This window comes from Mizuhopecten yessoensis, unplaced genomic scaffold (assembly GCF_002113885.1).
Source record: "Mizuhopecten yessoensis strain PY_sf001 unplaced genomic scaffold, ASM211388v2 scaffold3717, whole genome shotgun sequence".
NCBI lineage: Eukaryota > Metazoa > Mollusca > Bivalvia > Pectinida > Pectinidae > Mizuhopecten > Mizuhopecten yessoensis.
In genome coordinates, this window is record NW_018405184.1 from 131881 (window position 1) to 145180 (window position 13300).

Below are 13300 nucleotides of genomic sequence, written 5' to 3' on the forward strand. Positions count from 1 at the left end.
TATACATGCTTGTATGTCTTACATAATATTTCTTAATTAGTTTCAACCTTATATCAATATAGCAAGAACATTTTTAAATGAAATGGAACTCATCCTGGACATCATTCAGGTCACATACTGTACACAATCTGTTTTGTCTTTCAGTTCTATTATATCTGCCACACTCAATATTTAACTTATGTGCAGACATTCGAATTTTACATATTTGTTTTAAATAATTTATATTTACAGGTTTTGATAAATAATACTAGTGACCAAAATTACACACATACTGATACAATGCTCCTTTAGGAGAAGATTGATTTTTTCAAAACATTCTTGTCTGAATATGTCACAAAGACGTTCTTTTATAATATGAAAAGTGCTATTATTTAAACTGGAGGATTCCCACACATTTCCAAGACCAATTCTGTATAATTCTTGTTTTACACTCATTAACCAAATGTCATTATTACAAAGCATATCATCATAGCATGACCTTAGAATACAATTTCCTACATTACCAAGATCCCTTAAACGACCGTTGACCTCTCTAAAAGAAGTAAAAGATATACACCAAAGTGTCTTTAAAAAGTCTTTGAAATCCATTTCCTTGCGTTTGCTACATGAAATGATGAAACAAACATCAGCTCTCAAGGACAATACATTCTAATGTTATTTATTGTAATGTACATGTATTTGAGCTTGAAGTACCCTTGTAAGCTACATATAAGCCTTTTTTTAAATATATACATATTACTTTGATTACGAACCCTGTTCATAACGCTGTACTTTCTGTGGATACATCTAACCAGGTGTCTTGCATGATTTGGAAGCATTCCTGTTGTTAACTAATGAATATAATGTTACCGTGACAAATATTTTTACACACCTTCAAAATGATTTTTGGTACACAAAATATTGTCTGACTGTAAGCATAAATAGTCTGGTTTTTTTTAAATATATTACTACATTTATATTTTTCTTCGTAAGTGGCATTCAGTTTTAATTGGGAAAACTTAAGAAAAATAAGTAATTTTGTAAGGGTTTTCTCCCCTTAGATGGATATTATAGTGCTTGTTACTAAAACTACTTTGTAACTTTATGGTTCCTTTACGGTATCAGTAATCACAAACATAGCTAGATAAAGAACCAGGGGACATATTTCATCACATTAATTACGGTACGTCTATAACAGTTGTACAATGTTTTTAGAACGATCGGATGGACAAAATATTTGATTGGCTACAGAATAGAACACATTTTACACACATTTTATAGTACCATGCATTGGGCAATGAAGTCGAAAATAGCATATATGCAACAGCATCAACAAATATACTAACATGTTCCATACAGTAGCTCAACTATTTACCATTCTATAAAACATAACTGCTATAGCGTCAACAAGTTAATGAGAAATGACGACATAATGCATCTTTATTGATGTATGTCATTGTGTTGGCATAATCACCATGAGTTTAGTCGTACTAACTTTATATAGAGAATCTGTCATAGTTTTCCCTTCATATTATATTTACGATACGAATTTTGGAATTTACATGTTTGCGAGCCTCTGGCGAGCAAATATGGAAAATCAAAAACGAGTATCATATATCTTAATATGAACTGAAACGAATGACAGATTCTTTTTATCATATAACATAAAATAAACTGTATAATTGTGATCTAAAACGAACATTTTGCACTTGGCGGCCTCTGAAACAATGAAAATTTCGTCCACTTCACAATGACTTGACGTCACATTGATTGTTCTTATTCGATTGTGACGTCATTTCCGGAGTGATATTACACACGTTTCATAAACATAATTTATTTGATGGCTTTATGGCACTGCAGCACACGGTATTCAAATAATTAATATTTCCATTTTCTGTGCTTGCATCATTTGGCGAAAATGAGATTCATTTTTGCAACATCACTGCTATTGATACACTTTAATGACGTAGCACAGTGCGTAATTGGCACACGTCCGCCGTGAAATAGCCCTCAATGTAGTTTAGTTATGCAAATATGATTAACTTTAAACACGAAAGGCTTAATTTAAAGCTCGAATGGAGCGTGTAAGGTACATGATAATACTATCCGACTTGTGTAAATTCTACAAATTAGAAATTTGAAAATGAAACTATATTCTGTGTTTTGTTGTCGTTCTTTTGCTAGGACCCCCAGCGAAAGTTTTACATTTTCCCGCGAAAACACGCTGTTCTCTCTACTGAGTTGCTCCATGCATAAGTAGAAATTAAACAATGCCGGTATGATGTGCATTTATCCTTGGATCGGAAAATTGAAAGCAATTGAAAATGTAAATATAAGGAATGCAAATTATTTTTTCAACATACATGAGGTCATTACAACATCCGCTTTCTGGACGTATTTACAAAGAAGCGCTAACGTGATTCATGGAATATGTCCAGAAAGCCAATGTTATGACCTCATGAATGTTGAAATAATAAATTGTGCATGATTGTCTTATTTTTTTGAATGTTTGTTTGTTTTTTGTTTTGTTATATCTGTTCCGATATAAACTGAATGCGCTAATGCAAAATCATTGGTAAATCGCTTATAACTAAACAAATAGCTAAAACGTGATTGAAACAGAACAGTTTCTAACGATTTCATATTTATTTACAGAATGGCGTAGGCCATTGTCAGGTCAACATATGCCTTTTCCCCAGTGACCATGGCAGAGGGAGGAATCGGTTCGTGGGACGATGGTCTCCTCTTCAGCGATGATGACCTCTTCTCGGAGGGTCCAGGAGGAAATATTGGACACCGCCAACATCTGCAACCTTTCCGGTTTGAAGCAAGTACTCCGTCTCCGTCACAAGGGCACGGAAATGGAGGTTATCGTAACAGGAATTCCAGTGCTTCATTACCACCAACTGAACTGTTAGACAACGCAACTGGGGAAGAAAAGGAATCAAGACTTGAAGACAACTCTGTGGCATCAGAAATGCCGAGTAGTTTGAGCGGTTCTGAAATCACAGACTGCCCAATTTGTCTGGACACACTGGAACGCCCGAAAGCTTTACCTTGCCTACATACCTTCTGTTTTGATTGTCTTGGTTCTTTTATAGAGGAGAAGGCTACGAAATCTGGGTTCTTGTTACCCATCAGAAGTTTTCCTTGTCCGATCTGTAGACGAGATAGTTCACCAATTGATCCTACTAAACCCCACACAGACTGGTCTAACCAGTTTCCTACCAACAATATTATGCTGGAGTTGATCAGAATCGGACGTTTACCGGAATACCCCATACACAATGCAAAGCAGTCAAACAAGCCCAAATCAAAGTCCAAGGGTAAGGCGAAACCTCCTGAAAACAAATATTGTAGAAACTGCCAAATATTTAACAGAAAAACTGTGAAAGCAAACTTACATTGTGAGCAGTGCTCAGTTAACCTCTGTGAAACCTGTGATAGTGTTTTGCATCTACATGCTCCCGATCACACACGTGTTTATGTTGATGCTGAACAGTCAGAATTAAAAATAGAATTATCTCCCCTGGTGACTGTAGATCAAAGACATTTTTACCATTCGCGATTAGTATGCAGGCGGCATGGTGGAAAGTTTGACTGTTTCTGTATGTCGCATAAGGTCCCGATATGTGTCGATTGCATGAAAGAAGAACATTCGACATGCGATGGAGTTCACACATTCAGGGAATACTCGCGGATCTTAAAGCGAGAACGTTCTGAATTGAAAACAACCATTAAAAACAGCTTGTCAGCTATGGAAGCCATGCTTGGACTTTTCAAACAACACATACATGCAATGTCTGATGATCGCGAATCCAGCGTTGAGCACATTCGCGACATGCGGAATGACATCAATAACCATTTGGACGAAATGGAAAAGGAGTTAAAAGATCAGGTATTAGAAGTTTCGAAAGGAGAGGAGCAAGTTTTACTTTCAGTCGCTGAGCGATGCGAAAACGTAAACGACGGGTTAAATCGTTCTTTAGTTAGACTGAATGCTGCCCTCCAGGATGGTGATGATCAAAAAATCATATCGGCTGCGCTGTTTTGTCACGCCCAGATACAACAGTGTGTAACAGTAGTGAAGGAGATATCGGGATTCCACAGCTTGTCTCGTCTTTCAGTCCTGATCAACCCTCTTTTAACAGCTGCGCTTGATCTAGACACGTTCGGAGAGACAAACTTTGTACGGGAGAAAACCGACCTTCCGTCATCTGTCCGGAAATTACTTCCCTTTAATGTCAGAAGCGCGCGTGAGATCTTGCGATACAATGTTCGTACTCGTGAAGACCGGTTTCCGTGCGGAATAACCAGTGCCTTGTACCTGCCAAATAATCAGGTCATCTTGATCGACTTCCCGAACAAAGCCGTAAAGCTGTTCTCGGATTATGGCCATCTCGTCATGCAGGTCCGACTATCAAGTGGTCCTTGGGACATTTGTAGCGTTGATGATCTTACTTTTGCGGTCACATTACCTTTTGAACAAATCATAGTATTCATTCAACGTGACCCCATGACGTCCGCGTTAATCAGAATCCGCGACATCCGGGTCAAAAAGTGCTGTTACGGTATAACTTTATTCAGAGGAGGACTAGTGATTAGCTGTCCGTCAGAGTGCAAAGTCACCCTGTTCAATGTTTTGGAAATAGGTAATAAATGTCAGTTAACCCAATTTTGTAAGTTACCGCTTCCATGTTGGCAGCTAGTGACAAACAACTTTCAAAGGGAGGTTATCAGCACTCATGACACAGAAAATGGCGGCATATTGAAGGTGTCTTCTCTCGATAAATTTTCAGAAAAAGCTTTTGGCCCAAACCTCGTCAAAGGACTTCGAGGATGTGACGTAGATAAAGAGGGAAATGTATACATTTGTGGACGGAAGACCAGAAACATCGTACAAGTGAGCCCTTCTTCCGGAAGTAGAGTGCTGCTTACTTTAGCGCATGGTTTGAAAGAACCATCGACGATTGCTGTGCGCGAGGACAAATTCTTAGTAGCGGAAGTGGCAAGCAGTGACGTCGGCATATATGAACTGTTCTGATTTTGTCATTTGCTTTTCTCAATCATTTACGTAATAATTCAATCAAATCATCCAATAATATGATACTGAATGAAATCGGTGTATGAGATATACAAATGTGCTTGGAGAAAGGAATTAATATTTTTTTAATGTTGTTGAGATTTCAGAGCTGTACAAATGACTTGCATGTAATTAGCATTTAGCTTGCTAGGCCATGATAAATCCTGATAAAACACTATTACAGAACAAATCTGTCCGAACTACTTCAGAATGAAATGACTTTTGACATGTTCATAACCAGGGGCTGCTATATTTTCATAAATTCAACTTTAAAGGTAAGTGTCTTTCCCCGGTGACTTAATTGTTTGTGTAATGTTATACCATGATTTTGTTAAATCTAAGAACATTTTTTTTTTTTTTTAATTTTTGTATGTTTATTGAATTTGTGATGGTATTTGGTGTACTGCTAGTAACATATTACCTGTTTAGTTCGTCCTAAAGGAAAACAAGTGCATTTTTGTATAATCAGCATTTCTAATTATGATTAATAATGTTAACGTTTAAATGGACATCACGTGAAAGACTCACTTGATATGTTAATGTAGAATTTGAAGAAAAAAAAGGGAAAAAATATGCTTCACCATGATGTTGTTCAAGTACAAGATTAAATTCCAGATATCAATTATTTCCTGCAATGCCTGACCCTCTGTTCTGATAGCAATGTGTTATGAACGCTTACAATTCGTCACGTGTTTACACAGTCCCATACGTGTTGCATTTCCTATTTTATACCACTAATGAGTCCTAAATGAACGATATGACCATTTAGTGCAGTAATTAGTGACATTGTTTTGTTTTCTGCTTCGGCCTTCCATATTCTTGTTACACGTTCCGATCTTTCCTAATTGTTGTGATTATTTTGCAAAGTTATTTGTGATCTAATTTATTTGATTTTCTTATCATGGTGTACGATTTTGTAAAGAGGTATTGTATATATGTATTTTGTTCATCTCAATGTTATTATGTTGAAGTTTCTATATAATAGATTTATGGGGAAAAGTATTTCTTTATTATGTAAATATCCATTTTGGACAATTGTATATACTATTACTTAATACTTTTGGTAGAAATAATACATATCTGTTTTTTCCTGATACTAGTAAGATAACAAGTTTTAGAGGTGCTGCTACATTTGCTGTTATTGATGATGGGCATTGTATTGATTTTATCATGTGATTTTTCCCCCTTTTTCTCCGGGTTGTTCATAAGTTCATTATGGCAGCCATTTGAAAAACTCTTTCAAAATAATTCCAGTTTTAAAGTTCTTATTTGCCAATTCATCTGAAACTTGATTACCAGTTTTTGTTCTGAAAAAAACGATGTTATTTTTCTGGTTAATCAAAAATGCTATATGGTCAACCTGTTGTATTGATGGTCTTGATGAGGTGCTATTTCTCACGTCAATCAGAAATTCGAATGACATATTGAAATATGATCGTGGAATGTCATTTGAAGATTTGGAGCGAAGTGGAAAATGGGCGAATACTCTTTCTTTAAATGATCCAAAAATGCTACGATGAGATGGTCTTCATGAATGGAAAGGTCCAATGAGCATTTTAAATTTATCAAAAATGCGTTAATTGTATCACCAGAAAATCATTCTATCCCCCTTATTGAGTGGTCAGATAATATATAGTGTAGTTCACATGGAAATAATGCTTTTGGATATGTTTTTTTCTTATGTATTAAAAAGCACTAGGAAGCAAATTTAAATTATATATATTGAGGCCTAGAGTCAACAAAATCGACAATTCCGTAATTTTTTGGTTAACAATTTGTAGAAATGTTTATTAATAAAATAATATAGAAAATTTTACGCACATGTGTTATTTTTTTAAGGATTTGTTGAATTTGAATAATTTTCAGTTTTTGTTTTTATTTCTAGCTACAAAGAATATCTATTGTACAACCAGGTGACCCTTGGGGCATCCTAAGCTTCTTTTAATCAAATATGAAGGGAAGCGAATGGCAGATTCTTTTTATCATATTATACAAAGTAAACTGTATAATTGTGATCTGAAACGAATATTTTCCACTTGGCCGCTTCTGAAATGATGAAAATGGCGCCTGCTTCACAATGACGTGACGTCATATTGATTGCTCCTATTTGATTGTGACGTCTTTTCCTGAGTGATATTACACACGTTACATAAACATAATTTACGTGATGGCTTTATGACACTGCATAACACAGTATTCATATGATAAATATATATAGGTAATTAAGAAATAACTTTGTCGTGGGGAACTGTCGTTATTCATTGTCGCTCGCAAAATTGTGAAAGAAATGACGACCGAATATATTTATAGGGACGCTTATCTGGTTTTACGCAATCAGAATACTCATTTCAACCTTCCATGTCAACTCGAACTTGTTTTTGTATATGACTTTGTCTCAAGGATGTACTATATCTGGATCCGATTCACGGCTCCCCGGGTTTACCGCTACGTCAGCTTTCTTGCCATCACACCGTCTCTACCAGATGGGTTTCCCCATAATTGGCTGTACTTACTTCCGCTTCAACTGTGACGGCATATCGTCGCTTTTCAAGGAGGTTGATTAGCGTAATCTTTTTCACTATTTCCAGAAATTAAGAAAATTGTATATTTGCGTTCACGCTTACAAAACTAGATATGTTATTTAAGACAAGCGAAAAACACATTATTTATGACAGATAGCTTTCAGTGATTTTTCAAACTCATTTAGCATAGCCTTGGTTAACGCCTATGAAATGCTTTTAATAACAAAACGTCACTCATAAAATAACTAATATATCACTGACATGAATGCCAACATTTTGTATGTACATTGTACCACGTTTCGCATCAAACACTGCATTAAATCATTATTACCACTCTGGCATTTCCACTTTATATCTCAACTTCCGATGGTAATCATATCAGCCATGAATGTCATAGCCAATGTGTCGACGTTTTTCTTAATAAGGCAATACTCGTATCGTTGGTTTACACTGACCTGTTTTTGTGGATGACTTTTCTGTTCTTTAATAACTTATATACAGTATGACACTGCTACTGGATTCGATCAGGGCATCTATGATGATAACTGATATACAGTATGACACTGCTCCTGGATTCGATCAGGGCATCTATGATGATAACTGATATACAGTATGACAATGCTACTGGATTCGATTAGGGGCTCTATGATGATAACTGATATACAGTATGACAATGCTACTGGATTCGATCAGGTCCTCTATGATGATAACTTAGATACAGTATGACACTGTTACTGGATTCGATCAAGGCCTCTATCATGATAACTTATATACAGGATGACACTGCTACTCGATTCGATTAGGGCCTCTATGATGATCACTTATATACAGTATGACAATGCTACTGGATTCGATTAGGGGCTCTATGATGATAACTTTTATACAGTATGACACTGCTAGTGGATTCGATCAGGGCATCTATGATGATAACTTTTATACAGTATGACACTGTTACTGGATTCGATCAGGTCCTCTATGATGATAACTTAGATACAGTATGACACTGCGACTGGATTCGATCAGGGCATCTATGATGATAACTTTTATACAGTATGACACTGTTACTGGATTCGATCAAGGCCTCTATCATGATAACTTATATAAAGTATGACACTGCTAATGGATTCGATCAGGGCATCTATGATGATAACTTTTATACAGTATGACACTGTTACTGGATTCGATCAAGGCCTCTATCATGATAACTTATATAAAGTATGACTGCTACTGGATTCGATTAGGGCCTCTATGATGATTACGTATATACAGTATGACTCTTCTACTGGAGTCGATCAGGGCCTCTTTAATGATAACTTATATAATGTGCGACATTGATACGTGTTTATGATACATGCAATTATTTGAATAAATGCTGGATATTGATATATTGACTTAATTTGAAAATCATTGAAATTGGTAAATATAGGTCCTGAACTTCTTCAGTTGGTATCCACAGTTAATTTGAATGCTAACTTGAAATGACAAATTCCATAAAGCGAGCTTTCTTTTTCCTATACATTAACATATACGGTATAACCAGGAAAACGTTAACAAAAGGCACTCACTTTCCACGTGCTAAAATTATCGTTATTTATTAGTTTTTGTCGAAAATATAACAACAGTGTGCATAAAGTTTTATTTGGGCAGTTTTTGATCAAGCAGAGAACGCGCCAGTTTTGAGGGCATCACACGAAGCCTTAAAACCTGAACAAATTACTTCATTGGTAATAATTATATAGAGAGATGGGGAAATGGCTGTAGACATAGGGACTACCTCGGAATATCTGTATATACGTGCTTGTGTAAAATCTGGGGTGATTAAATGTGTTATAGTGGGAGTAATCAGTGTAGTCAAACATTTGAAATCCTAACAAATGTTGAAGATGATCTTCAAAGAGACTAGAAGTCTTCGGCTCGTTAGAATTGTGGGGACAAGGAAGCCATTTCGTTTGTTTATATTTGCTATACTAAACGTCAAGTTGTACCTGTGGGTCAGAATTCGCCGGTTGCGGTAATAAGTCAACAAAAGACGTCTCCACCACCTCCTGGCTCAAGGGTAAGGTTACAAATTACACTCGTGCTTTTTTATGTAAACAGTGAACGTTTTCTGTCCTTTCCATTGCTCTTGTCATTCAGATGAAGAAGATTGAAAATATATTTGATTTAAAATTTTAAGAATCATCATCCTATGTTTACTGTGGCTTTTCAAAGGTTGGTTTTATTGCATTTTAATGTCTGGTTTTATTACTGTAATAACGATGGTTGTAAAACCGTCAGATTATGCTGTATTTTTATGGTTTATGTACAATATAACACTTCATATCCACAGTACATAATCTAGAAAATAACCAAACGATTCTACGTTTCTGGTTTTAGTCATTTGAAACGCATTTTTCTTGTCAAATATAGTCTGGAACATTTTTCATCTGGTTTAAATTGATTGTAAACGTTGTAGTTCGTAATATGCAGATCAACATATTTGAATAAGTGAAGTAAAACATGTTTTTGTAATCAATGAAACATTTTTTTGTAACTTCTGATATACATTGTATTTCGTAATTTGAAAATCAACTGACCGGTTTCACTGGGTTAAAACGCGTTTTATTTGTTTATTTTAAATATAACTTGTAATTATGTTTCAACTCAATGAAGTGGAGATCAACATTTTAATGATTAGAATCGTTACACTATGTTAAAAGTCTGAAACGGTTTTAACAGGTAACTTGTATTTATATTCTTAAATAGTATAGAGATAGAATATTCGGTATGAGATTCATCAGTTTTGTATGAATACTAAAGGCTGAGTTTCGTAGTTTGCGCCCGATAGCACTCCAATACTGCAGGCAGGCAGAGGGACGGATAATCTGTTTACCCAATATTAGGCATTCACATATGAAATAGTATCAGTGTAATGTAAAGGATGAACTTTCTGTTTTAACATAAAGACCTCAAGACAATAAATGGACACTCTAGATTTTCTAATCATAGGTATAGAACTTGAAATACCAATATACGGACTGCTGTTTATCATTTTTGTTCTTAATGAATTGGCCCAGATTTGTTTGTACAACCGACCTGCGTTTCTCATGTAAATCCTATCCTGACAATGAAGGTAAATCATCGAAAATAATAAAGAATAGTTCGCTAATTGTTATTATAAACTGGTCACGATATATGTATCAAATGTCACGAACAAGACTATTCATTAATAGAAATATGAAAACGTTTTTCTACTGTAAAGCTCAATTGTAATTGGTATACATACGCGATGCATACGTATACGCATGAACACAGTCACACGTTATACAATGAACATAATTTCACATTTATTATATTTATATGTAACCTGAATTCTATGTATAGCCATACGTAAAAACTCTGATTGATTTTGTAGACGGTTTCGATTATAAGGTACAAAAGGTAAATTAAATAACTGATTAGGTGATTTGTAAAGTAGCAATTTAAACATTCAATACCCTTCATTAGTATAGAGTTCTTTAAACTCTACTATTTGTACAATGTTGTACCAGCGGGGTTTCATTCTCCACTGAATTAAGTGCTAAAATAGATCAAATATTTAAACTTTTACATCAAGTGTAAGCATGGCTGAGAATTTGTATAAGAGATTTAAAGAAAAACAAATAAAGAATAAACCATTATTTGCGAAAAAGGTAAAATATAAAGATTGCATATGGCTGATTATTATAGCCGAAATAACAGGTCCCATCCTGGTGTAGAGGTTGTTCATTATAGCCAGAGTAACAGGTCCTATTCTTGTGTAGATAGTCATTCATTATAGAGTACCATGTCCTACCCTGGTGTGGGTAGTAATACATAATAGCCCCAGTACCAGGTCCTTCCCTATTGTGTGTAGTTGTGCATTATAGCCCCAGTACCGGGTCCTACCCTGGTGTGTGTAGTTGTACATTGTAGCCCCAGTACCAGGTCCTACCCTAGCGTTTGTAGTTGTACATAAAAGCCCCAGTACCATGTCCTTCCCTGGTGTGGGTAGTTGTACATAAAAGCCCCAGTCCCATGTCCTACCCTGGTGTGGGTAGTAATACATAATAGCCCCAGTCCCAGGTCCTTCCCTATTGTGTGTAGTTGTGCATTATACCCCCAGTACCGGGTCCTTCCCTGGTGTGGGTAGTTGTACATAAAAGCCCCAGTACCATGTCCTTCCCTGGTGTGGGTAGTTGTACATTATAGCCCCAGTACCAGGTCCTACCCTGGTGTGGAAAATTGTACATCATAGCCCCAGTACCGGGTCCTACCCTGGTGTGTGTAGTTGTACATTAAAGCCCCCAGTACCATGTCCTACCCTGGTTTGTGTAGTTGTACATTATAGCCCCAGTATCAGGTCCTACCGTAGTGTGTGAAGTTGTACATTATATCCCCAGTACCAGGTCCTACCCTGATGTGGGAATTTGTACATTATAGCCCCAGTATCAGGTCCTACCGTAGTGTGTGAAGTTGTACATTATATCCCCAGTACCAGGTCCTACCCTGTTGTGGAAAATTGTACATCATAGCCCCAGTACCGGGTCCTACCCTGGTGTGTGTAGTTGCACATTATAGCCCCAGTACCATGTCTTACCCTGGTGTGGGTAGTTGTGCATTATAGCCCCAGTATCATGTCCCACCGTAGTGTGTGTAGTTGTACATTAAAGCCCCAGTATCATGTCCTACCCTAGTGTGGATAGTTGTACATTATAGCCCCAGTACCAGGTCCTACCGTAGTGTGGGTAGTTGTACATAAAAGCCCCAGTACCATNTATCCTATTACTAGGTCTAGAAACGGTATGAATGGTTGTTTATTGTTATACATGTTCGATACCAGTTAACAACCGTACAATCTACTGCACAGGAAGATCCGCTATGTTTCATATAATGGTGGTAAACCATATGAGTTGGATCCAGACATTGATACCATAACCAGGGTCCTCCGAAATGTTAAAACAGCCACGCTGACTTTAATGTTTAGTGGGGCCTAACTTTTTTCCGCACTTTTTAATGGCATTCTTTTCCTTATTCTATTACATTGGTTGTGCCGTTTTCCTGATTTAGAAATACTTGGCTAGTGGTTTTGCGGAGGCAAGGTTTAAAGACCACAATTTACATTTTTACATTTTATACAATTATCGATTATCATTTTTTTTTAAATTAAGTAAAGGAGATGCGTTTCGAATTGTAACATGATGATCTCTACTTTTGATTTAATCTATAAATAGGATATCAAAAGCGTTTCCATTAGTATAGGCTATTCGTGAGATTCATATGAAACGCGAACGAGATAAAGATTTTTCAAAACTCAAACTATTTACCACATTGTGTCAAACAAATCTTTCTTTTGTCACACAATTAAGAAAAAGAAAAGACAACACGCCTCCATTTTTACTGTGAGTTCTTGACTTCGTGTCACCCTTACATGCTACATGTCGGACATTTATGTGATGATGTTAGGTGTATGTTATGTAAGTAACTTCTTCCCTCTTCTACCAATCGGTGGCGTATCACTTAGCACCCATCTTCATATGACTAGCTGTTACTTATACAGGAACGTTAAACACCCAGAGAAGAGTAAGTAGCATACTCCTTCCGTATGTGTTGTTTGACGCATAAATGAAACAAAAGATTACTCGGGCAAGATTAATAGTCAAGAAACTGATCACCTTGTTTCCCTTTTACTACAAAGGGAGGAAAACAATAAAAGCAA

The 13300-nt window shown here is 36.2% G+C and overlaps 1 protein-coding gene across 2 annotated transcripts in view; it reads left to right on the plus strand.

Annotated features, from left to right (window-relative positions):
• Nucleotides 1-6874, plus strand: part of LOC110447976 — an 8437-nt gene extending 1563 nt beyond the window's left edge. For both annotated transcript variants that reach the window (XM_021493979.1, XM_021493980.1), the window contains exon 2: nt 2635-6874. In XM_021493979.1, the coding sequence (XP_021349654.1) occupies nt 2684-5023 (2340 nt within the window). In that variant the 5' untranslated portion in view covers nt 2635-2683 and the 3' untranslated portion in view covers nt 5024-6874. The remainder of the gene's footprint in view (nt 1-2634) is intronic.
• The last annotated feature ends 6426 nt before the right edge of the window (nt 6875-13300 follow it).